The sequence below is a fragment of the Oreochromis niloticus genome, linkage group LG17 (genome assembly GCF_001858045.2).
Source record: "Oreochromis niloticus isolate F11D_XX linkage group LG17, O_niloticus_UMD_NMBU, whole genome shotgun sequence".
Lineage (NCBI taxonomy): Eukaryota > Metazoa > Chordata > Actinopteri > Cichliformes > Cichlidae > Oreochromis > Oreochromis niloticus.
This window is the reverse complement of record NC_031981.2, coordinates 32,359,922-32,383,331: the sequence shown is the minus strand read 5'-3', so window position 1 is coordinate 32,383,331 and position 23,410 is coordinate 32,359,922. Positions and strand designations below refer to the sequence as shown.

Sequence of the window (23,410 nt, the reverse complement as noted above, 5' to 3'; positions counted from 1 at the left end):
TGTTTATTTATTTTTGAAAACTTTGTCATTTTCTCTGTCATTTTATTTCAATAAACTTTCAATGCAATTACTAAACCGACTTTAAAACACCCAACCTGTGTAACTAGCGCTAAATAAACAATGACTATTTGCTTTGCTGTGTACACCGTTCAGGCATTACATTTTGAACACTGACATATGAAGTGAAAAACACAGGTTATCTCTTCATCCTGGCAGCTGTTTGTGGGTGGGGTATATTAAGGAGCAAGTAAACATTTTGTCCTCAAAGTCAATGTGCTAGAAGCTGGAAAAATGGGCAAGCGTAAGGATTAGGGCGAGTTTGACAAACTGTGGCAAAATGATGGAGTCTAGGTGATGGTGTCAGAGCATCTCCAAAAAGGTTTGTTGAGTCTGGGGCTGCATAGGCACAGACTAGTCAAGGTGCCCATGCTGACCCTGTCCACCATCAAAGACACCAACAATGGGGGTGTGAGCATCGGACCTGGACCGTGGAGTAATGGAAAAAGGTGCCGTGGTCTGATGAATCACATTTTCTTTCTGTTGTGGGTGTCTGTGGAGTTTACCTGGGGAACACCTGGAACTAGGATTCACTATGGGGAGGAGACAGTGTGATTTGCCCAATGTTTTCCTGGGAGACCTCAGGTTCTATCATCAGGAACCAGGAATGGTTCGAGGAACACAGCAATGAGTTTTAGGTGTTGACTGAACCCACAACTGGTTTCAATTTCAAGGTTTTCAGTGCAAGTGAATCAGGCCATACTAAAAAAAAAAACGTGATAGGGAAGTTGAACACTAAGAGTAGACAAATCAACAGCACAGAAAATTTTGCAGAAAATAAGGAACAAACTGGTGAGCCTGGAAGCATAAGAGGGATTGGATTACTACAGAAGGCAATTTTGTGGATGATCACAGAATGATTTCTGTGATCATCATAAAGGAAGAAGCTGTAAAAAGAGCATTCTCCATGAGGTGGACATATAAATATCCAGGTCAGCAATAAAAACAAGATGCCATGAGAACAAACCGATAAACAGGGTTTTATACTAGGTATACAGTCAGTCAGTCAGTCTCAAGGATAGAAAGATCAGAGCAGCTCTCATTTAGCATTATTAATGGCCTTTAGACAAAATGAACAACCTGTACCAGAATAACAGGAAGACCAGGCCTGGAACCCCTAACCCTGCTAATCTGAAGTTTACTGTATCCTCTGTGAATCAGCTGAGACAAGGGCGTTTGCCTGTTTTTATTACTCATACAGAAGAATAAAGAATTGCGACAAGAAATCTTGAGTGTACTGAGCTACACCGTCTGATGCCTGAAGCTGACTGGATTTTGCGGGACAACAACCACAAGCTCGCTTCACTACAGTTCAGGACGTTCAACAAATTTTCTCTCTGATGTCTCAGGACTTACAGTGGAACTCAGACTTGACAGTCTGACCCCTGTTAATGAATTCAGAGTGTGTAAATCTGTGAACGTCAAAACCAATAGAGAAAGAAAGGGGAAAAAATGAAAGTATGGTGGTTGCACTCCCGACCTGATGTGACATATGGAGGTTAGGATGAAGTGTGGATACTGTGGGCCCATTCACTGAAAAACTATTCAGTGCCTGACTGGGATCCACAAACCAAGCTTTCATCAGCAAATTGATGTTTGCTCTCTGTGCGAGATCCATGGTGAAACCGCAAAATAGTCTGAGTGATCGTCGTGGGACTTTTTGTATAAATGACACCTGTGCTGGGAGAATCCCAGAGGTGAGCAAAGAGACAGCCATTCTTATAGAGCTGTTTATTTTCAGTCCAGAAAACCCGCTCTTAGCACTTTGTAAGAGGGTCTCACTAATTGCAGACCTTATGCACTGCCACTGTTATGCATCTATGTAAAAGAACCTCATTAAAAAAGAAAAGATTGACTCATACCTGGCAAACATTTATTCCTCCACACATGAAGTTATAAGACTGATGGCTTTTTGTATTGCTTGCCTGCTGTTATGTCGCTAACATATGAGGCTTAGTTGCAGACTGAACTAAAGCTCGTGTTCAGCATTTTTTTAGTGAACTTCACTGTCTGCAGAGGATTTAAAAAAGGACAAGAAATTCTATCAGTCACAAGAATTTGATTTGGGTTTCGTGTAACGCTGTTGATGCAGGACGGCGACTGAAAAGATATCCAGTTTTTGAGTTTGATTTGATTAGTGTAAACCAAAGCAAAGCGCCAATTCCTCAAATACATGAAATGACGAACAAACAAAAGGAATGTGACAGCCAGTGCATAGGAAAATAACGCAAAATGTGGGGCGGATCAGCAATATTCACTGTCAACATTTGTTCTGCTTTTCTGACGCAGCATTGCAAATTCATTCATGACTCTGTGACAGCAAAATATGGCCAGACTATGAATGAACCAGTGCTTTTTAACCCCCCTCCCAAAACATAAAGTTGTATTCAGGTCACCTGGACATGTACGAGCACACAGGTACACACACACACTCACACACACGGAGACTAACTGCATGCAGTCCAAAATGATTCATGTCTCAACCTACTTCCACCATCTCTCTGTGGAATTGAGAGCTCCATTTTTCAAACTCTCTGTGCCTCATCTTGCATAGCAATATAGCCTCTTCAACACACTAAACACATATTCACTTCAATGGAAAGCCCGAGGAATGTGGCAGCATTATTACTTACCGCTCCCCAAATCCCCTAATGAGGACAGGGATGCTACAGCGCTCTGAACGAGGCACAGAGAATTAGGGGCGCAATGATAAATCAAAGCAGATGTTGGCCTTTAACTTAATGATGAAATATTGGACTGTCGATGGTGTCAACCACTGATACGCTCGAGTATGTCAGCTATTGGTTGCTTCAGCCAAAATCCTGCCTTTCGCAAACATGTGTTGGTCATCTTGAAGCTCATATTGAAAGATTTATCTATTGTGTCTGATGGGGAGAAAAAAAGACTGACTCACTGGTACACAGGTCCTCCGGTTTGTCCATGTCTCCTCGGTAATAGCCATTCCGACAACCACAGAGGGTGGCAGCTTCGATAGTGGAGCGACTATTGGGTGGACATTGCTGACACAGTCCTGGCCCCTGGAATGACTTAAAGGTGCCCTGAGGACAAGCTGCGGGAAAAAAAAGAAGCGGGAAAAACACATAAAAACCAACGTGTGACTCAGAGTAAAGAGCAACAAACTCTAAGTCGGTTTGCATCGTGCTTCTGTGCATTTTTGTTTGCCTTGATCGTGAGACATTTGGTAAACTTTGTATTAGAAAGCAGGCGTGCCAGCAGAGTTATTATTGGTACTATGAGGTTGACACAGCACAGAAGGGGATTTTCTGGGGATAGCTGCAAAATATTTTGTTCTGACAAGATACACAAAAACATTTTGTGCACAGTGACACAGAATCATGTTGTGCTGATTAACTGAAAACTGGACTATGGTTTTCTTCTCTGGCTCTTTTTAATATGGGTCAGGCATGACATGAAACACGTACAGTGGGAATTTTTAAGGATGATACCCTACTTTATCCAAATTTTATGCACCCAGAGTTGGCTCTTGCTGACCAGATAATAATTATTCTTATTCAGCTTGGATATGTGCTGTGGAAATATTTGCAGTCCACCTGGGCAACGCGCTCTCATCTCAAGGTTTCAAATACTGCTGGAGGCAGCATAGAGATACGGACACGGGACTTCAGAGTCAGTGCCAGTTTAATATTGGCTGCAGAGTTAGTGGCCTTGTTTAACAGAACTAGAAAGTATGCATGAGGAAGCAAGAAGGCTTAAAAGTATCTGGGAGCAGAGGGGTTGTTGGTTTTTTTAGCTACTGTTTGGGATTTTGTTTTCTTACTTTTACTACCAGGATTCTGGTACCAAATAACAAAGAATCATCTTGTTGGTGCAAAAATACAGTTTTATCTCAGTGAAACTATTCTCTTTTTCGCATTTTTCATAGATTCAACAAAGGAAATGGGAAAAATTGTGTGTTTTTGTGACAGAATACTAGTAACAAAGAATCTGAAGATACAATTTAAAATAATTTTTTTGGTTCTTTTCTGTTAATAGTTAGTTGCTTTATGTTCAAATGATTCATAAGTTAATGTTACGTGTCCAAACCAGCAAACAAACAAACAAAAAGCATTCTCCTGAAAATGGTCAGGTACAAGGACTGGACTGGAAATGAAAGGAAAAAGCAGCCAATGCCCAAACAAAAATTCCACTGCAGTTACAAATTTTGGTGACCGTTAAGTCCCGTACGTGTGGTGTACACTGAACCATTTGAAACAAACCCCAAACGGTGAACAATCACATTTGCAGGTGGGTGAATATGAAAATCAAAAGAATTGTGGTTAAATAATAAATCTTTTCTCTTGTTTACATATAGATATTAATGTGTGATGATGTTCGTGCAAAGTTTCATTCAAATTGGCCCAGCCATTAAGGAGGAGATAGGGCATATACAGACAATCATTACAGTAGCGTTACAAGTGTGGCTCCTTTTACACTTTTACGAAGTTCTTTGTATGACTTCTGCCACAATGAAACTAATCACTATCTTCTGCGCAACTCTGAGTTATGAGCTTTAAGAAAATAGCAGTATTTGATGCTGTAGGAGCGGGAAGAGGCTGACCTGGAATAAGACAGGTTAGTAATGGAGGTCAGAACCAGCACTGATGGGATATTTAATGGGATACTATTGTGAAAACAAGTGCCATCTAGGTCTGTGCAGAAACTGCTTGTAGCTTGATAAATTCCAACACGTGTCTGATGTGACACGGCAGGTAAAGCTGGACCTTTTAGAGAAATTACACGTCTTAGTCTTTATATATACACAGCACCATTTGCATGTGTGTTAACACACACATCTGACACAATTTAACATTGTTCAGTTCAGCAGGAAAGCTTAAAGCACTGTCGTCCTACATGTCTTTATGCATGCTCAATCATCCACGTAAGGAAATCTGGGCTGTTAATGTACAAATGTGAACAAAGTTAACAAAGCCACACAAATTCATGGTCGATAAATGACCAAACAGCAGCTTTCTGATGTCATAGATGCATGCACCCCCCCCCCTTTTTCTTTTTTACCAATGCATTTTTAATTATTGACATGCATTTTTAATTTCAACAAAGCTCAACAACAGCCTGAACATGATGTCATCGACCAGAAGCATTGCTGTACAATCACATCACTGGCTCTCTGAAGCAAATGCACACATTTATGAATTTAAATTTATAAATACGTATTTTAAAAAATACGTAAAGAAAAAAAATATGAAAAAGCCATGAGAACTGAACTTGCTGTCGGAAGATAAAGTAGCATGTTAATATGTTAGCATGTAACATTACATCTTACGTCAGAGTACTCTGTCCTAGAAGGATTACTGTTTTTAATTCGCACGTGAGATGTCACAAGTGTCTCTTTGTGAATGCAAACGCCTCCTGAAGTATGACTTTAAGTAAAAGCCGAAACAGAGAGGTGTGAAATGAAGAATAAGACTGAAATGAAAACTCTGCCAAAAGGCTTAGGCGAACCAAATGAGGTTTTTTAGTCTTCTTTTCTGTTTTTTAGTCTTGATTTATCTTTAGCATTTTGTTTTCCTTCCTTCTCTCTAATGAATGTTTACTTTATCCCTGAGCTCCTTTAGGCGCTGTAAGACTAAAATGCAAATGTTTCATAGATTTATGGTAGAAGACAGAGGAGTGTGCAAGGAGGCATTTAGTAAAGTCCAAATGATAAAATGAACTGAGTGACAGAAGTAAGTGAGACAAAGTAGAAAGCAAGTGAAAATCCTTAGGGTTTCACTTCATCAAATGTCAGTAGGTGAAAGGGTCAGGAATGAAAAGGAATGTCTGAAGAGACAAAAATAAAAAGCATTGGGGAAAAAGTGGAACAAAGGGGAGAAATGTAGATTGGGAGTATAAGGTGAAGAGAAACACACTGATACTGTTTTTATTCTTCCATTTCAATGTTTCTACAGTACTGCTCTACTGAATTGCTGCCACAGACGTGTTATATTGTTGTTTCTTGGTTTTGCTGATGCTTTTGCTCTAACATGATTTACAATAAAGGAAAGTGTTTTTTGTCTACCTAATTTATTATAAATTACTTTCTACATGAGCCACATACCATAGTGAAACTACAGAAGGAATACTTTATATCATGTTATAAAGGCCATAGCTGGTCCAAGTGTATATAAAAGATGGATGCATTTAGCATCTGGAACTTACAGAGGCGTTAGATAGCATTTCTGCTATCTAACACCATTATTAATATGAAATCCATATTAATGTTTGTTCTTTGTAACAAGCAAAGAAAAATGACACTTGGACTGATTGAATCTTTCTGTTATTGCTGCCAACAGCTTTCCAACATTTGAATTTTATGGCAATGATTTAGAGAAGAGGAAGTATGTCACCAACTGCACAAACAAACCCAGAAGTGCTTAGCAGCTAGCTAGCACTGAACAGTGTTGCCAACTCCTCAGTAAGGAAAATTGCTATTGGCTGTCCTAAAAGTCGCTAGAAGTCGCTAAGTGGCGTCATCACCTAATTTGCATAATTGGTCCTGCCTATGTAATTGTAACAGACGCTGTAGGAGAGAGAAATAACATGGAAGAGACAAAGTGAGTAGAAAAACACCCTGAAAGCATTAAGAATATATTTAGAACTACAAATTAAATATTTCTTAGCAAGTATAGTTTTCAATAATTCCAACCCTCCTCCTTTATCCAGACTTGGGACCTGCAAAAGTGACCTGAAATTACTTTTTTGGTGTGTTTGTGTGTGCCTTTTAAGTAGCTTTAAACCTTGTGATCCATTAAAGTAACAGTAAAATAAGAACATTTTTAACCATCAACAAACAAAATGGACAAAGCTAGCCTCACCAGACAGCTTCAAGTTTGCAATGATTAGAATGATGTGTTTTAGTGCATTGATTTAAGAATCAATGCACTAAGAAAAATGTACAGTTACCGCTAGGGATGGGTATCGAAAACCGGTTCTTGTTGAGAACCGGTTCCCACTGTTTCAATTCCTTGGAATTGTTTGCCATTTTTGCAAACGATTCCCTTATCGATTCCAGTCGCCCCGAATGATGTCACCACGTTGCGGAGCGTCATTTACCTGGCAGGGCGCGCCTAGGCGGCTCAAACGCTAAAAAGTTTGGTTATACTTTACGAGAACGGATGACAACAGGGCAACTTGCAATACTTGCAAAGTAGATATTTCATTTAAAGGAGGAAACACTACGAATATGCAAAAGCATTTGCTCACAAAACACACGATAACCTTAAATGAATGTCGTGTTTTTAATTCCGCTCCGGACTCGTGAATCTCAACCCAGCAGCAGCGGTAACGTTTGCACGTCCTCTCCCGTTAATACGGCAGGTAAATAATCAACTAACAGTGCATATTATGTTAGCGCGATCTGCCTTATTACAAAACCTGCCATTACTGTGCATTTAGGTGACCATAATGAGAGAGACAGACAGAGTTTGGCTGGCAGTTCTCGCTGCAGTCTACCGTTAGACACTAATCGACCTTAGTGTTCTCCTTTTTTAAAAAGAATCGATAAGAGAATCGTGCAGAATCGGGGGCAGCACGGTGGCACGGTGGTTAGCACTGTTGCCGCACAGCAAGAAGGTCCTGAGTTCAATTCCACCATCAGGCCGGGGTCTTTCTGTGTGGAGTTTGCATGTTCTCCCCGTGTTTGCGTGGGTTCTCTCCGGGTACTCCGGCTTCCTCCCACCGTCCAAAGACATGCAGCTTGTGGGGATAGGTTAATTGGATAATCCAAATTGCCACTAGGTGTAAATGTGCGAGTGAATGTGAGTGCGAATGGTTGTCTGTCCCTGTATGTTAGCCCTGCGACAGACTGGCGACCTGTCCAGGGCGTACCCCGCCTCTCGCCCTATGACAGCTGGGATAGGCTCCAGCGCCCCCCGCGACCCTGAAAAGGATAAGCGGAAGCGAATGAATGGATGGATGGATGGATGGATGGATAAGAGAATCGATAAAGAATCGAATCGTTAAACAGAATCGAAAATGGAATCGGAATCATGAAAATCTTATCAATACCCATCCCTAGTTACCGCTGCTCCTGCCCTGCGTTACAGTCCGGGGGGGCTTGTTAAGAGTAAGAGCAATACGTGCGTTCACGAAAAGTCATCACAAGTCTCCAATAACACCAGAAAAAGTCGCCAGATTTGTCGCTAGTCGCGTTTTACAAAAGAAGTCGCTAAGAGGGTCTGAAAGCTCGCTAAATATAGCGACAAAGTTGCTAAGTTGGCAACACTGGCACTGAACAGCTTAGAGGCTAGCAGCATTGCTGTTATATAAAGCAATATGAAATCCTAAAAATTCCCAGTTAACCTCCAAAAACACATTTTAGTAAACAGTGCAAACATACTATGGTAAATGGCCTGTATTTGTTATAGCGCTTTACTTAGTCCCTATGGACCCCAAAGCGCTTTACACTACATTCAGTCATTCACCCATTCACACACTGGTGATGGCAAGCTACACTGTAGCCACAGCTGCCCTGGGGCTCACTGACAGAGGCGAGGCTGCCGGACACTGGCGCCACCGGGCCCTCTGACCACCACCAGTAGGCAATGGGTGAAGTGTCTTACCCAAGGACACAACGACCGAGACTGTCCAAGCCGGGGCTCGACCCGGCAACCTTCCGATTACAAGACGAACTACTAAAATACTAAGGCCGATACCAGGTAGACTAACAAGCACTTAGCAGGATCTAAAAGTACTCCTTAACTTTAATCTGTACTGCTAGCTAGCCACTAACCAATAATCAGTATACATTACTTAGTCAATGTTGTTATGCTATCTGGGACATGTAATCGTAAGGTTTATTAAAGGTATTACACGAAAGAATTTTATAGTTTTGTTATTATAATGCATCCTTATCATGTCTAAGTAAAGCAAGACAATTTGATTGCATATTAAGATAGTATGAACTGATTAAAACAGGGATGGGAAGGTTCTGAATTTTTTGTTGGGTTTTGACCAACATTTCTCATAATCAAAGCAGTCGTTAGCTATGTCCATAATCATGACAAGCTAAATGGTTGTCAGATCACATACCATAATCAAAACAGGGATGCAAAGGATGTTCTTTATTAGTAACCTTATTTACCACTGTTTTCCCTCGGTTAAGCTGCAGTTTAGCCAGTGGATCATTGTAGTTTGTTGACCACCCTCAGCAAGAATGAAATACTTCTAGGAATCTAGCAAGCGTAATTAATCCTTGTAGTATCAGATGGCAAAATGCATATAGCTGCCCTATACTGCCTTACACAAAGCTGGAAAGAAAAGCTGGCCTTCATAGTAAGCTATGACTCTACTAATGTAGATAATGGAACGGACTATTGGACAGTCTTTTCTGGGAGACTATCATAGTTCTCATATGAAGAAAAGAAAGCCTGAAAGAAGTTCCGATCCTGCTTACTTTCCCACCTGTAAAACATTATATATCTCCCGCATTCAGTTTCTAATAATGATGTCTGCCTCGTTTGTCTGTTTCTTCACACCCAGACATTTACCTTTCTTTAAAGCCATCTCATCAGGAGTGTCAGCGTCTCTTTATGTGTGTGTGTGTGTGTTGTTCTGAGTTGAATAAGCAGATAGACATCTGGCTTGTCAAGGTCATTTATTCAAAAACCTTGCTCATACACATGGGGCGTGTCACCATGGCAACAAGTCTTGCTCCCTCTCTCCATTACTTATCTCTGGTGTAGAGTTATCCTTTTCTGTCTCTCTCTCTGTCAAAGGATTTTAAACTGGTAACCCGGCATATGTCAGTGAATTCTGTTTGTGTTTTTGTGCAGGTTGAACTGACTCAAGTAGGATAAACAACAATCCATTATTCTGTCATTTCTGTTGTTTCTATTGTATTCAACAGCATCCAACTCACATTTCAAGTAGTATGATAAAGTTGGTGATGGCTGCTGCATGTATCACAGGCAAAGGTCAGTATGCTATACAAATCTTTTGTGGACATAACTGATTTAAAACATCATTGAGTAGGGCTATGCCATATGCCGAAATATATCGGATGGCAAAGTTATTATACTCTATCATTTATTTTGGGCTGTGACAAAATATACTGTTTACAGCGCTATTTTCCCATCGCATTAGATGACGTTTGCAGTAGTCACCACGGCACCACGTGGATACAGGCACAGAGGATATCAGCAAGGCCTGTGCAGGAAGACGAAACCGGGCAGCTCCAAACTGAAAGACCAGCCGAAACAAATCGAGGAGCTATGGCCATCTCTCTAGCTTGGACATGATTTGGTTATGAAAAGTCTGACACAGACCAGGAAACCATACTGCGCAAATTATGCCACAAATCAGGTACACAAGTCGAGTTGCCTCGTTTATATTAGGAGTCTGGGGCCAAAGTATTGCAGGAAATCTGCAATGTAGCATACTACACTGCAACAACAATGACGCACGATGCATCGCTGTATGAGCTAAACAGTGCACTGGACACTCTGCAGTCGCTGTTTGCAGACAGGCTATTCTACTGGCAACGATTTAAAGCCTACAAAGACATTTAGAGAAACTGTGTGTAGATTCTCAGCCATGCAGGTCATGGTAGTTTATGGAGATTGGAAAGAAAGCGAACTGTAGCCTCTTGGTTAACAGTGAATCGTCTTCATGAAACCTAAAGAAGTCCAGAAGTACTTTCTTTCCAAACTCCTTAGCATACAGGAGAAATGATAGCTATTGAGACATGGGAAATGACATATTGTTGCTACAGTTTACATTTAATTGGTATATTATACAGCAGTATTTTATCCTAGGCCTTTAGTAATTGGTTATTGATTTATATATTGATATATGTTATGTTTACATTCTTAGGCAAACATTTGCCCAGATGTTGTAAATAAAAAAGGACAAAAATATTCACATATGAATGAGTACATTTTATTTTTGATGATTTCATTTAAATGTAAAAAGAAAGAAATAATACTTTCCATGTGATTACACAAAGTATCCATGGAATTTGCAGAAAATGAACTATGTGAAGTGTATCATTATCGGGATATGAGATTTAGGACTTACTTCCTATCTTTGAGAGCAAAAAAAATGGATTCAAATCGTGCAGAAAATTCTTTATAGATACGGAAGAAGTCTGAAATAGAGTGGAATAGAAAAAGAGAGAAAATTCTAGAGACAGGAGGGATGTAAAGATAAGAGGAACACAGAGATGAAGTGTTAAAAGCGGACAAAGAGAAAGAGATTGCTCCTCTCTTTTTTCCACCTGTGCCCTTTGCCAGCTGTGTGGAGTCACACAGCGACCACGCGGATGGCAATTGTCTAAAGCTGGCAAACAGGCTCACTGATCAATTATTAAAAACTTGCATGAGTATGTGTGTGCTTGTGCGAGTGTTTTAAAAGCCCCCAGGTCTGAAAAACTCAGGGCATTGTTAAAGTTCACAGCAGGGGATGTTTGTGTGTATTCATTGGTAGTGCATACATCTGTAGTGTGGTGAATTTCAAGTGTGGGTCTTGAATATTGACTTAAAAGAGACACACGCGCACTCAAACACACGCGCACTTTGATGTACTTTGATGCTGAGCCAATTTTGCCTTATGGTTTGCACAATATGCTGATTTGGTGCAAAATAAACACCATCTCTGTGGCCTTACACACACGCACAAAAACACACACAAAAAGATGACCATCTGTTCTAATAGTGAGTCCAGCTCCCTGCCAAGTTGTTATCAGCTGATTGGCAGAAAAGCACACCAAAAAGATGCCAGCTTGAGGAAGACAGACAGGACATGCTCTGTCCCACGACACTTTAAATCACTGCTTAAGCTCAAAAAGCCTTCACAGAGAGTGTTAAGCCACGTCCCTCAAGTCTGTCTTTGGTTTGTGTACTCAAACCGTCATTATACAATAAGAATTACAAATGACTTGGTCCTTCGAATGAGGACTGCCTCAGAACAACAACTAACCAATGACTCCGGGAACATCCAGTCACCCTGTCTTGTGCGGATGTGTGATATACTGTGTATAACATTTCAGTCAACAAAAACAAAAGCTCAAATAGACTGCTTATGAAAAAGCAATTTATTTTCCCGTGTTCACGGACACAAACTGCCACGTTTTTTCGTGTCAGCGAGCACGAATTTGTAAGTAATGTATTTTGGTAGGAAGTATATTTTGTCACAGAAGCTTGTATTTTGCTAAGAGAAAGCAGGGAGGCATCATTGTGGCAAAGAAGAAAACAAAGCTTTAGAAGAAATGGCACATGTTGTATTTTGAACCAAACCCTGATCTTTTTCTTAACCTAACCCCGTAGTATTTTAATGCCGAACCCTAGAAAAATCCATTTCAGTGCCTATACCCGACTGAGATAAATGCCTACACTTAACCAAACAACATATTCTTGTGTATTTATAAGTGACGTGTCAATCTCAAACTTGGGTGTGATTTTCAAGCTCCAAATGCAGACTTTTTTTTGCACTTTACAAGCTGATATACATGAATAAGAACATATGAGAGCAGACTGATCAAAAGTCATGCTCAGGAAATCATGTTAATGTTAAGGAACACAAATCAGTAGACTAAAGGTTATGACTCCTCACTCCCAACCAGTCACAGTCTCCCTGAGCCTGGTTCTGCCGGAGGTTTCTTCCTGTCATAAGGGAGATTCTTCTTCCCATTGATGCCAAAAGCTTGTGCACAAGGGGATCATTTGGCTCTTGGGGTTTCTTATTTCAATTATTCGGTGGTCTTTACAAGCACCATAGGGTGACTGCTTTTGTAATTTGGTGCTTTATACATAAAACTGAATCAAATGGAATTGACTATTTCACGAACTGCTATAAGAACATACTGTATAGTCACACTACTCACAATGAAGGCTTAAAAAGTTTAAATTTGAAATCCATAAGCAACAAACATTGATAAGTGTTAATAATCAAACTTCTAGAAGCAACGTCTAATCACTGAAACAGCTGATTTTTTTTTTTTTTTTTTTTAGAAACAGCTAAAACCACTACAAGCTAGTGTTTTGGAGCATTCCTGTTTTCTAAACTTTTTTGTCTGGCATATGTTATCGTAACAGTCACAGGGCAATATGGAGGCCATCAGAAGTGATACTTACCAAACCTTTCAAAATCAAAATTCTGAAAATGTCAGTATCAATGATACTTGGATGCAAATTGATGCTAAACAATTTTATCAGATGCATCATAAATACTGACAGCTTTGTCTATATGAAGACTTTTGTGAAGTAAATAAAGCTTCTTTTTAAACAACATTCAAATATCAAACAGTTACCATGAACACTAATCTGGCTGGTGCACATGGTAACATGAGCTGTTTAACTATTACCTCAAATTAGCTGTCTGATAAGTTATTCTTAATGTATCAGGTAGCTGCTACTAACACAATAACCTTAATGTTGAAGTTGGGCAACAAAAGTTATCAGTCTATAAGTCTGTACCATTGTTAGAGATTTTTAATTTAACAGGAAAACACAATTAACTATGGAAGCCCGTTTCCGCCACTAAAAAAAAAGTATCCATAACTCAAAATTTCGACATATTTTCAAAAAGATTTCAACTTATTACCTCGAAATTTCTAGTTAGCTCTCCCAATCAGTAATCTACGTGGAATGCGCACTCAAAACCGGATCGCAACAAATTGGCGCTTTCGAGTCTACGTTTGCTGATAGTAACATCATGTGATTCAGCTAATAACAAAAGGATAACTAGGAAATGACGTCATTCACGTAGATTACTGATTGGCAGCGCTAACTCTAAATTTCGAGTTATTAACTAAAAGTTTTGAGAAAAGTAAGTCAACATTTCAAGCTACTTTTAATATGTCAAAATTTCGAGAAAATAGCTCGAAATTTCAAGAAAGATAACTCGAAATTTCGAGTTATGGATACCTTTTTTTTGTGGTGGAAACGGGCTTCCATAATTATTTGTGTCTAAAAATATGAAAGGTCTCAGATTAAAACAGAGAAAACTCTACCAGCAACAAGACAGAAACAGTGACAGCCTACCTTACCAATTAGTCATCAGCATTGTAAATATGGTGCCAAGCCAGGAGCACAGAAACAGTTGTAGCTTAATACAGTATTATTATTATTATTATTATTATTATTATTATTGTTATTAGTAGTAGTAGTAGTACTACTATCTTTATTCAAAAATAAATAAATGAGCCTTATAATTTAGTCTTTTTACTTTCATTGAATTGAAAAATTATTATTTTTCTGGATATTGGGCTCAAGTTTGAATTTCTATTATCACGATTACTCTAAATAGACACAGATAAGGAGTAATAAGAACTCATGAGAACATTCTTTGGTTATAGCAAGTGTACGCTGTAACAGGGCAAGGCTAATATTATTGCAAGGCTAAACACTGTAGGGTTTTTTATATATAGCAAACATCTTGTAAACCTGATCATTTAGTCCTGTAGCAGTGGTTTTTCTATAGAGCTGTAACACTGTCAGACTTATTCACCATCTTCTTTGAATCACGACTAGTTTACCCCTTCAAAAGCTGCAAGTTTTTCTGTTAAAAAGAGAGAGTGACAACAAAGGCTAAGCTGACATTTCAGTCCATGTACTTGCATGCATTTCACCAGAGGCAGGAAGAAAAACTATTCAGTCTGTTTTATCTCACAGTTTTAACCTTTATGTCCTTGGTTTGTTCTCTTAAAAAAAAAAAAAACTTACTTTGCAGTTCATTTCTCCAGAGGTTTTCCCCTAATTTTCTTTATCTTTGCTTCTTCTTTCCCTTTCACTTGTTCCTTCTCGTCATTCTTTCTCACGCCCTTCTATCTCTCCAACACTGTGTGAAGGTTCGCCACCAATTTGCGGTCGACTAATCTGACTAGAACACGCTAAACTAATTAACATGGGCTGAAGCGGCCTCACTTATCATTTCACCATATGTACATGCATCACACGCTCACACGCCCACCACACACTCACTAAGTCACCACATATACACGCACATGCACACACAAACACACACATAAAATGAATGAGACTCTCCAGGGAGAATAAGAAATGATGGGTACTACTTCGGAGAGGAAATGGGGAACAAGGCCAGATATAAAAAGGATGGAAAGGAGGGAGAGATATTTGGAACACGGAGGAAAGAGGAGCTATTTCTGCACCACGTTCACCCGAGTCTGCCTCTAGAAGCATTAACATATGGAACATCATGCGCTGCCCCGTTGGGCATAAAATATATACACGCATGAAATTATTCAGTTAACTCTGCCAAAGCTGACACACTTTTTTTCCTCCTGGAGCTAATAAAGCACTAGCATTTCCTCCAGAATTTACTCAGCAAATATACAGTTCTATTCATATAAAAAAATCATATATTTGAGACATATAAACAAAGAAAGTTGACACGTTTTTGATGAAAATAGTATTTCCTGTGTTTACATAATTTCCATGTTGGGGGTCAACGTATGCTATGAGGTATTGATTGCCGCAGTAGCATGTTTGCTGGGGCTCAATATTAGACGCGTGTTTGTTGGTTATTGATTTGCTGTCATACTGGATTGTTAGCTTTTGCTACAAAATAACAAGAAAGTCATGTGCAGCGTGTTTAAGTGTTTGCTGTAGCAAGGTCATCAGCAGAGATCTGAGAACAGATTATCAGTTCAGTCCACACAGCAGCACCTCTGATATGCACTGATGCGGTGCAGTATTTGCTGATGTTCTCATTTCATCTTCATTTTTTATGAGCTCAGTTTGAACTAGCACGGCCTCATTAATGTACAGATTTACCTCGGCACACATTGCCATTGTCAGGTTCATAACCCGCCTTGCAGCTGCAGCTGCCTATGGGTACCATCCACTCTCCGTCTCCGTTACAGTAGAGCTTTATGGGCACGTCTACTTCCTCAGCGTTGGGGATGCAGCTTCCTCTGGCGATGACTAATGAGGTGGACTCTGCTCCGGTCAGCGTCTGCACAAAATAAGATTCATTAAAAAATCCTATTTAAATATCCATCCGATGGCTGTGCCAAGCTCTCGTAAAAATCACCACTGATTTCAATTAGCTCTGTTTCATACCTCTGGGAAGAAAGCAAAGTTCTGCACGATGCTGGGGCATTTCTTGTAAAATACCCTGACGGCCAGAAGCGACATGCAAGCACCTAAGTCCTGGAAAGCCAAATGGAAACCTCTGCCTTTGGACAGAGGCCCAAAACTCCTCACTTCTGTGTTCACTTTCATCAGCCTGCCCCCGAAATCGACCTGGGAGAAACTCTCATCTGCTGCAATGGTGTCCACCTGACAGAGAGAAAAAGAAGGAAAAAAAGATAAACTTTTAACAGAGGTTTTCTTTATTGATTTAGATTGCTACCTATCAGGTAAATACGCTAATGCTCAAATGCTATGAAATGCTGTTATTGCATCTTTTCCCCCCCGGTAAACCTCCACAGTGGCCAGGCAAAATTAAACAGCTCTGTGAAATTACAAATGCATGAGAGCATGAGCGTGACATTTAAGTAGAGAGGTGACTTATGAATCTCAACAAGCACAAACACATTCAGTCAATACGGGTTAAATTCTAATAGCGAGTGGAGGTTAAGGCTTCAGGCTACAAAATGATTTGTGAATACTTTTAGTCTTTGTTGCAGTTTTACTTACTGATCAATTTGGGACTGGTACAGTGTTTGGATTTCATTCTTTTGAACTGACATATAAGAAAGGTGTAATCAAACACTTTCTGGAATCTGCTTAAAAAATAAAAACCATTGCTGACTTAATATCGTCACAAAATCTCTTCTCTTGTCTTCCACTTAAGCTTCCAGCAAAAATGCTATTTAAGATCATACTCCGGAAGTCCCATTATGACCGCTTGCACTTTACCCTCTGTTATATCACCACAGGCCTTAAACATCAACTTGTCTTGCGAGTTGAGGATTGGAAGTGGTGATGAGAGCTTGGTCTCCAGCTAAGAACCAGCAGTTTTAGTTGATAAGACCACAACGTTCAAGCCCCAAGGCGTTGGGTATGCCGTCTTTACGTTGTGTGACAGCACATAGCAACATACCTGTTAGTTTGTTCACTTCCTCAAAATGAAAATTATGTCCAGTGGTCACCATTTTGACACACAAGAGAATTTCCACTTGGATGGGTGCAAGTGGACACAATGGAACTTCCACAGTGAGAAGCTGTCCAGATATGTAAGAGGCAATGATAGGTATGGGTTGTTGCTTTTTTAAAATCTGTAAATAATACTATATCTTTACTCCCAGTGATTTACTCCCATACTTTTCCCCTCTTTTTACCTTTAGGAAGGGAGCGTTGGCCCAGTACTCCACCCCTTTGATGCCGTCTGAAACGGTCCTGTCGGTCTCTAGGTAGTAGAGGTTGAACGTCTCTTTGCAGGAGCCCAGGACACTCGGTATGGAGGCGCAATCGCGCACAGTGAAGCGGATCTCCACGTAGATGCGTTGCGCCGCGCGCCGGTCGATGTAAGTGGTGAGGAGCCAGTTGTTCTGGCTGGGCTCAAACACGTTACACACCTGGTACGTCCTGATGGTGTTCAGGTTCTCATCATAACCGCTCACCTCCTCCCACTGGGCGATGTGTGCGTGTGAGAAGAAGAGCCAAGTATTAGGAGAGGGGAGGAAGCAGAGGGAGAGGGGAGAGGAGAGGCTAAAATGATGAATGGGTTTACCAAGACCTGACACAAATTAAACTTTATTCCTCCCTCCTATTTTGTCTCCCTCTCTTTTTCTCTCCTCTACCTTGTTCTGTGCTACATGGGTACAACCATTCATCACAATTAGAGCCACTCACCTCAAATGCACACAGCAGACCACTGTGACCGGCCAGTCGCCAAGCCAGAATTTAAAAAGCCAAGGAGCTCAATTTGGATGGAAAAACCCATTCTATTCTATTCTATTCTATTCTATTCTATTCTATTCGGCTGCTGCGGACTCCCGTGTGATGCACCTCACTGATCTTTTGGAATGCATTCTATTTACATCAGTAGTGGTTAATTGGTGTCACCTTGCTACTGTAATTAGGAATTTGACAGACTCATTAATGGACCACTGTAAAGTGTACTCAAACAGTTTTTTCCCCAAGGGCACACACACACACACACACACACACACACACACACAGACACACACACACACACACACACACACGCACACACGCAGACAGTACACCTTTGCACATTGTTCTTACTCCATTGGCAGGGAACGATATCCAGCCAAGCTCAGCTGTCGCCGTCCTTGTATCCATCACCGTCTCTGTCAGACAAAAAGAGACACACAGAGAGAGAAAGAGCTGAAAAGAGGAGGCTGCACCAGAAGGACAGGTATGGATTTAATTAATAGTCAGCTCAGATGCCAACTTTCAGCACTGCTTTGTGATATGTGCCATTCATATTCATAAAGCCCTACTTCTGACCATTTCTGCAATGCTCTGTCTGTTCTGTGCACCTGTGATAAAGAGATAAAGAGGCGCAAAAAACAACAACAACAAAAAACAAACGACCCCTGGGTATGTTAATCTAGTTTGAACACAAGCCACAATGACATGACATAATGATGAAGGTAATCCGGTTAATCCAGGTTTTATTCGAACCTCTGCATAACAGAAAACAGTTATGTTCAAAGCAGATAGCCTGCCTAATCACATTAGGCAGTGCCAAGGAAGAACACACCCTCATTACTCAGTGTTCATTATGTACACAAATGACTTTATCCCATATTGCATTATTTAGCTTTGACAGTATGTGGAAATGTAATTCTATCATGGAAAAGGTAGCATATCTAATATTTCACATTTATGATTACAACGACAGTCGCTGTCTGAAGCTTTATTAAGTCACGAATGACAGAAGAAAGATTTGATTGATGTAGCAGCTGGATAACATATAATATAACTGTCACTGAAAATGAAACCATTCCCAAGTCCCGAATGGGAAATTGGACTTTTGTGTTTTCTTTGATTTTCTAGTTGCAGATTGAATCTTCAGAGTTAACCACTGAATGAGGCAAATGCACCAGCTAGAACTGTTAATGGAATATAATTAAAGACACAATGAAGTTAGCAGATATATTCAACTCAATTCACTTGTATTTATAAGGCACCAAATCACAACAGCTGTCGCCTCAATACCAGTAAATAACAAATAAACCCCCAAAATCAGATGAAACCCTATGAGCAAGCACCCGGTGACAGTGGGAAGGAAAAAATCCCTTTTAACAGGAAGTAACCTACAGCAGAACAAGGCTCAGCGAGGGGTAACCATCTGCTGCAACTACTTGGATGTGATGGAGGAATCAGGACTAAAGACACACTATGAGAAAGAGCCAGAGATTAATAATAACTAATGATTAAATACAGAGTGGTGTGTACACAGGTAGAAAGTATAAAAAGAAGTAAGTGAAGAAGAAACACTCAGTGGATCGTGGGAACCCAAAGCAGCCTAGGCCTATTTCAGCATGATGACTAAGGTAGGGATCAGGGTCACCAGATCAAGCCCTAACTACAAGCTTTTTAAAAAAAGGAACGTTTTAAGCCTAATCTTAATCCTGAATCCAAACTGAAAGCTGGTTCCACAGGAGAGGCCCTCGAAGCCAAAGGCTCTGCTTCCCATTCTACTTGTAAATACTCTAGAAAACAAGTAAGCCAGCAGTCAAAGACCAAAGTGTTCTACTGAGGAGATGTGACATTACAAGGTCTTGTAAGGGCCTGATTATTCAAGGGAAAAAAAGAAAACAACATTTTAAAATATAACCAGAAAGACTTGTCTTTGAAAGGATGCTGAGGGGGAAATCTTTGGGTAACACCAAACACACCAAACACATATCCCAGGACTACTCTAAAAAGATCTGCTGGCCCTCTTTATAAGAGCAAAACTGGGAAACATGTCCAGTTGTGTTCTTGCTCTGACGCAACTACATGCATGGCAGAAAAAATAATGGCCTGACAGAAGAGCCCAGAGCTGTTGCCAAGATGGAAAAGTGGCAAGATTTGCCTCGAAGGATTTTGCATTTGAAAACCTTAAAATCTAATAAATAATAATACTAATAACAATAATTTTTAGAAAGGCAGATTTGTGAGAGCTTTTTTTGAATAAGAGGCAAAAAATATTCACCAATAGCATTAGAAGATATCCAGGAAGCCATGGAAGCTATTCATTTCACTTTTGTGGGTGTGCTGTGCAATCATTAAGAGCATTGGTGTAAACCAATAAGCAGGACTTCCTTCTGCTTCTACCTGACAATACCACACTTTCATATGACTTTTGCATCCCTGTAATCATGTTCTTTGATTCACCAATGATTTAATTTCCTGCTAAAAAAAAGAAAATGCAAAGAAACGCACACACACGCACACACACACGCACACACACACACACACACACACACACACACTGTTGTATGCATATCTGGTGATTTTATGCGCATTTTTAAAAACTGTAATTCCTTTTCAGAAATAAATGATCGCATCAATTTAACATGTTGCTGCCTCAAATTGGCAGTTAGCATATATTAAAGAATAATTGCATACAGGTGTAATAAGTCAGCGACAGCAATCAAATAAACGACTTCATTAGGCGAATGTATGGAAGTAGCGTTCAGCTGATCTGGATGTTACTAATGACTTCATGCGTCCCACTGAAACTACACCATCAGCTGTAACCTCCAATTTTTTTTCCTGGCACGCCGATTAAATCACTGCTGGGCGACACACCGACACAGTAACACACTTCACAAAGCTGATCGTACCTTCTCACATTGCAACAAAGGAAACCCACAGTGCGAGAGTCGCCGTAAGCAAAGCTACACGACAGCAAAAGCCCAGATGGCAACGCTCGCTGTTAAACAGGTCATAATACGTCTTCATGCTATAGATCCCACTGTGTTAATGGTGAAAAATGGCTATGTGAGAAGCTCTAAGAATCAGTTTTATGTATTGCCCTGTCGCATGAATGCAAAGCCTGGTGAGCTGTGAAATTGGAGAATGACGGATATATTTCATTAAATATTTAGTATGTCAACAAATAATGTTACTGCAATACTGCAAATAGAAAGCAACATAAAGAACGAAGGAAAAATAGGATATAAATAAAGGATCTTAAAGCTGATGACAAACTGACCCTCGTGTAAAGTCTGCAGCAAATCAGTCTAATGGAAAGCATGCCTGAAATTTTTATGCCACTCCACTTTCCTGGTAACTAATGCTTGTTACAGGAAATACACTTGACCATGACCGCAGCAAATTGGGGGGTAGGCTTATTCAAATCATTACTTGCTCTCAGAGGAAGTGGAACAACAGAAACCCCCAAGCCCCACCCCCGCCGTTATGTAGGTAACTTGGGTTCCTTCTTATCTCCTGTGTCACTCGTGGCATGAACTGAGCCACTGCATGGAAAAATGAACGTTGACACTATGCGAGCGGACACGCCGAGACGCACGAGCCAACATAAGTTAGCTGGCATGCTGACAACACCGACCCCAACACCGAGCCCCTTGTAATAAAACACGGTGAGAAGATTCAGCGACATCACACCATGAGGCGGCCGCAGGCAAACAACCCCCCCTTGATTCTTGACATGCTCTCTTCCTCTTGCACTCTTTCATACTGTCACCCTGCCTCTCATTATCTACTCTCCTCCTCCTCACACTTTCTGCACCTTCATCCTCTCCTGCACTCTACCTCTCCATCTTTCATCCCTCCACTACTCTACTCGTTTTATTTTTTTTGCGAGCGAGCTAGCCTAATTAAAGCAGAACCCCCTTTTTTCAGCTCTCTCCCTTGGGAGAGAAGGTCGTTTTGGGAAATGAAACGCTTGTCACGCGAAAAATGTAGCCGACTATCAAATTCTTGGACCAAAGCTTACTTAAATGACGACAAGTGTCACTGTCTAATTTGTAGCTTCGGTGCGTTTAGTGGCACGCTGTCAACAAAGACTGATCTACAGCAGTTTATTTCTACCGTGCATATTTTTACCTGCAAGAAACTTTGAAGTTTAGGTGGGAAAAAAACTGAAACGAAGAAAAAAAAAAAAGACACAATGAGACAAATCCACAATAATGACAGAAGAAATGTTGGAACGGCTCATGCAGCCTTACCTTCCAGCAAAGTCTTGCAACAAGGGACTTTATTCAAGGCTTTGCTTTAAGAATTGAATATGGTGGCACTGCATTGGCACCACACTACCACCAATCTGCTTTCAAGCAAGGTTTTAGTGGCACGCTCCCAGGAAATGTTAGCATTCTACCCACAGACTTCATTGGCAAATGCATTTATTGAAAAATTGATTGTACTTTTGCACCCAGAAACACCTGTGGGTCCCCGCGATTCATCATTTTATACCATTTCGTCCTGCTCACTGCCAAAGGATTACAAAGCAGTGCTTGTAGATAAGCGTGCATGTAAATATAGAGTGAAAAATCATTTTAGATTGGTGCAACATTCAAATTAAATCTTGACAGTTCATCCCATGACGACTTGTTTTGTCGGTCAACAGTTGAAAAACCAAAACATATTTAACATCCTGTTAAGTCTGACAAGGAACAGCAAGGAAGCTATAATTATGTGGCTTTTTACGGTGAAACGGCCTCTATTAAATATCAAATACCACAATATTTGCCTATTAAACTTCTTTCAACAGACCGATCAATACTTCACTAATCATTCACATATTTGCACAAAACCACTTAATAAACTGCAGTGCATCAGCAAACACGCTTTGCGAATTCCCAGTTTCAATGAGAAAAGAAGTCTAATCAGAACAAAACGAGACATGTGTTTGATGGTCTATGCTGGGCTTATTAGAGAATCTCCTCATCAGTCTAATTAACAGCACACACCTCTCTGCACATAATAGGGTATACTCGCCGAACAGCCTAATTACTTTTGACATATTGGAGGTTGTGATCGCAGTGTGCCTTCCTCCCCCGCAGTGGCGCAGCTCTTCAACCAGCCCTGTACACCGCTGAACGAAAGCAAAAGCCATTTTACAGCAGAGGAAACAGCAGGTAAATCTGTGCGATATAGTAGCAGTCAAAGAGGTTGTTAAATCCTTGTTGTGGCCCACGAGGGAGAAGTTAAAAGTATTTTCATCACAGGCCCCCGGATTAGAAGTAATTTCCCTGTTTTGCAACCTTTTCTTTCCCTCTCTTTCTTTATGTGTGTGTACCAGTGGTCAAATGGGAAGTGTGGTTAGTTCATCTTCTGCTAATTGGCATAGTGTGTCCTACTGCCCAAAGACTGCAGTTAGTCCCGATTCATATGGCAGTGTGCGCACGTATATGTGCTATGTTTGTGAGGAGACGTGGAAACCCCCCTGTAGCACGGATGGCCCACATGTCTCAACTTCAAAGGGCAGTTTTGAGAGTTGGTAATTG

General features: G+C 40.5%; 1 protein-coding gene across 1 annotated transcript in view; it reads right to left on the bottom strand.

The window, feature by feature from the left end:
* LOC100695501 (ephrin type-B receptor 1) overlaps positions 1-23,410 on the bottom strand; it is a 121,767-nt gene that overhangs the window by 65,387 nt on the left and 32,970 nt on the right. Inside the window, exons 2-6 of the mRNA XM_005457133.4 lie at positions 18,231-18,295; positions 17,321-17,611; positions 16,098-16,316; positions 15,810-15,990; positions 2,972-3,127 (exon numbers count right to left, since the gene is read on the bottom strand). Coding sequence (XP_005457190.1) covers positions 2,972-3,127; positions 15,810-15,990; positions 16,098-16,316; positions 17,321-17,611; positions 18,231-18,295 — 912 coding nt within the window. The remainder of the gene's footprint in view (positions 1-2,971; positions 3,128-15,809; positions 15,991-16,097; positions 16,317-17,320; positions 17,612-18,230; positions 18,296-23,410) is intronic.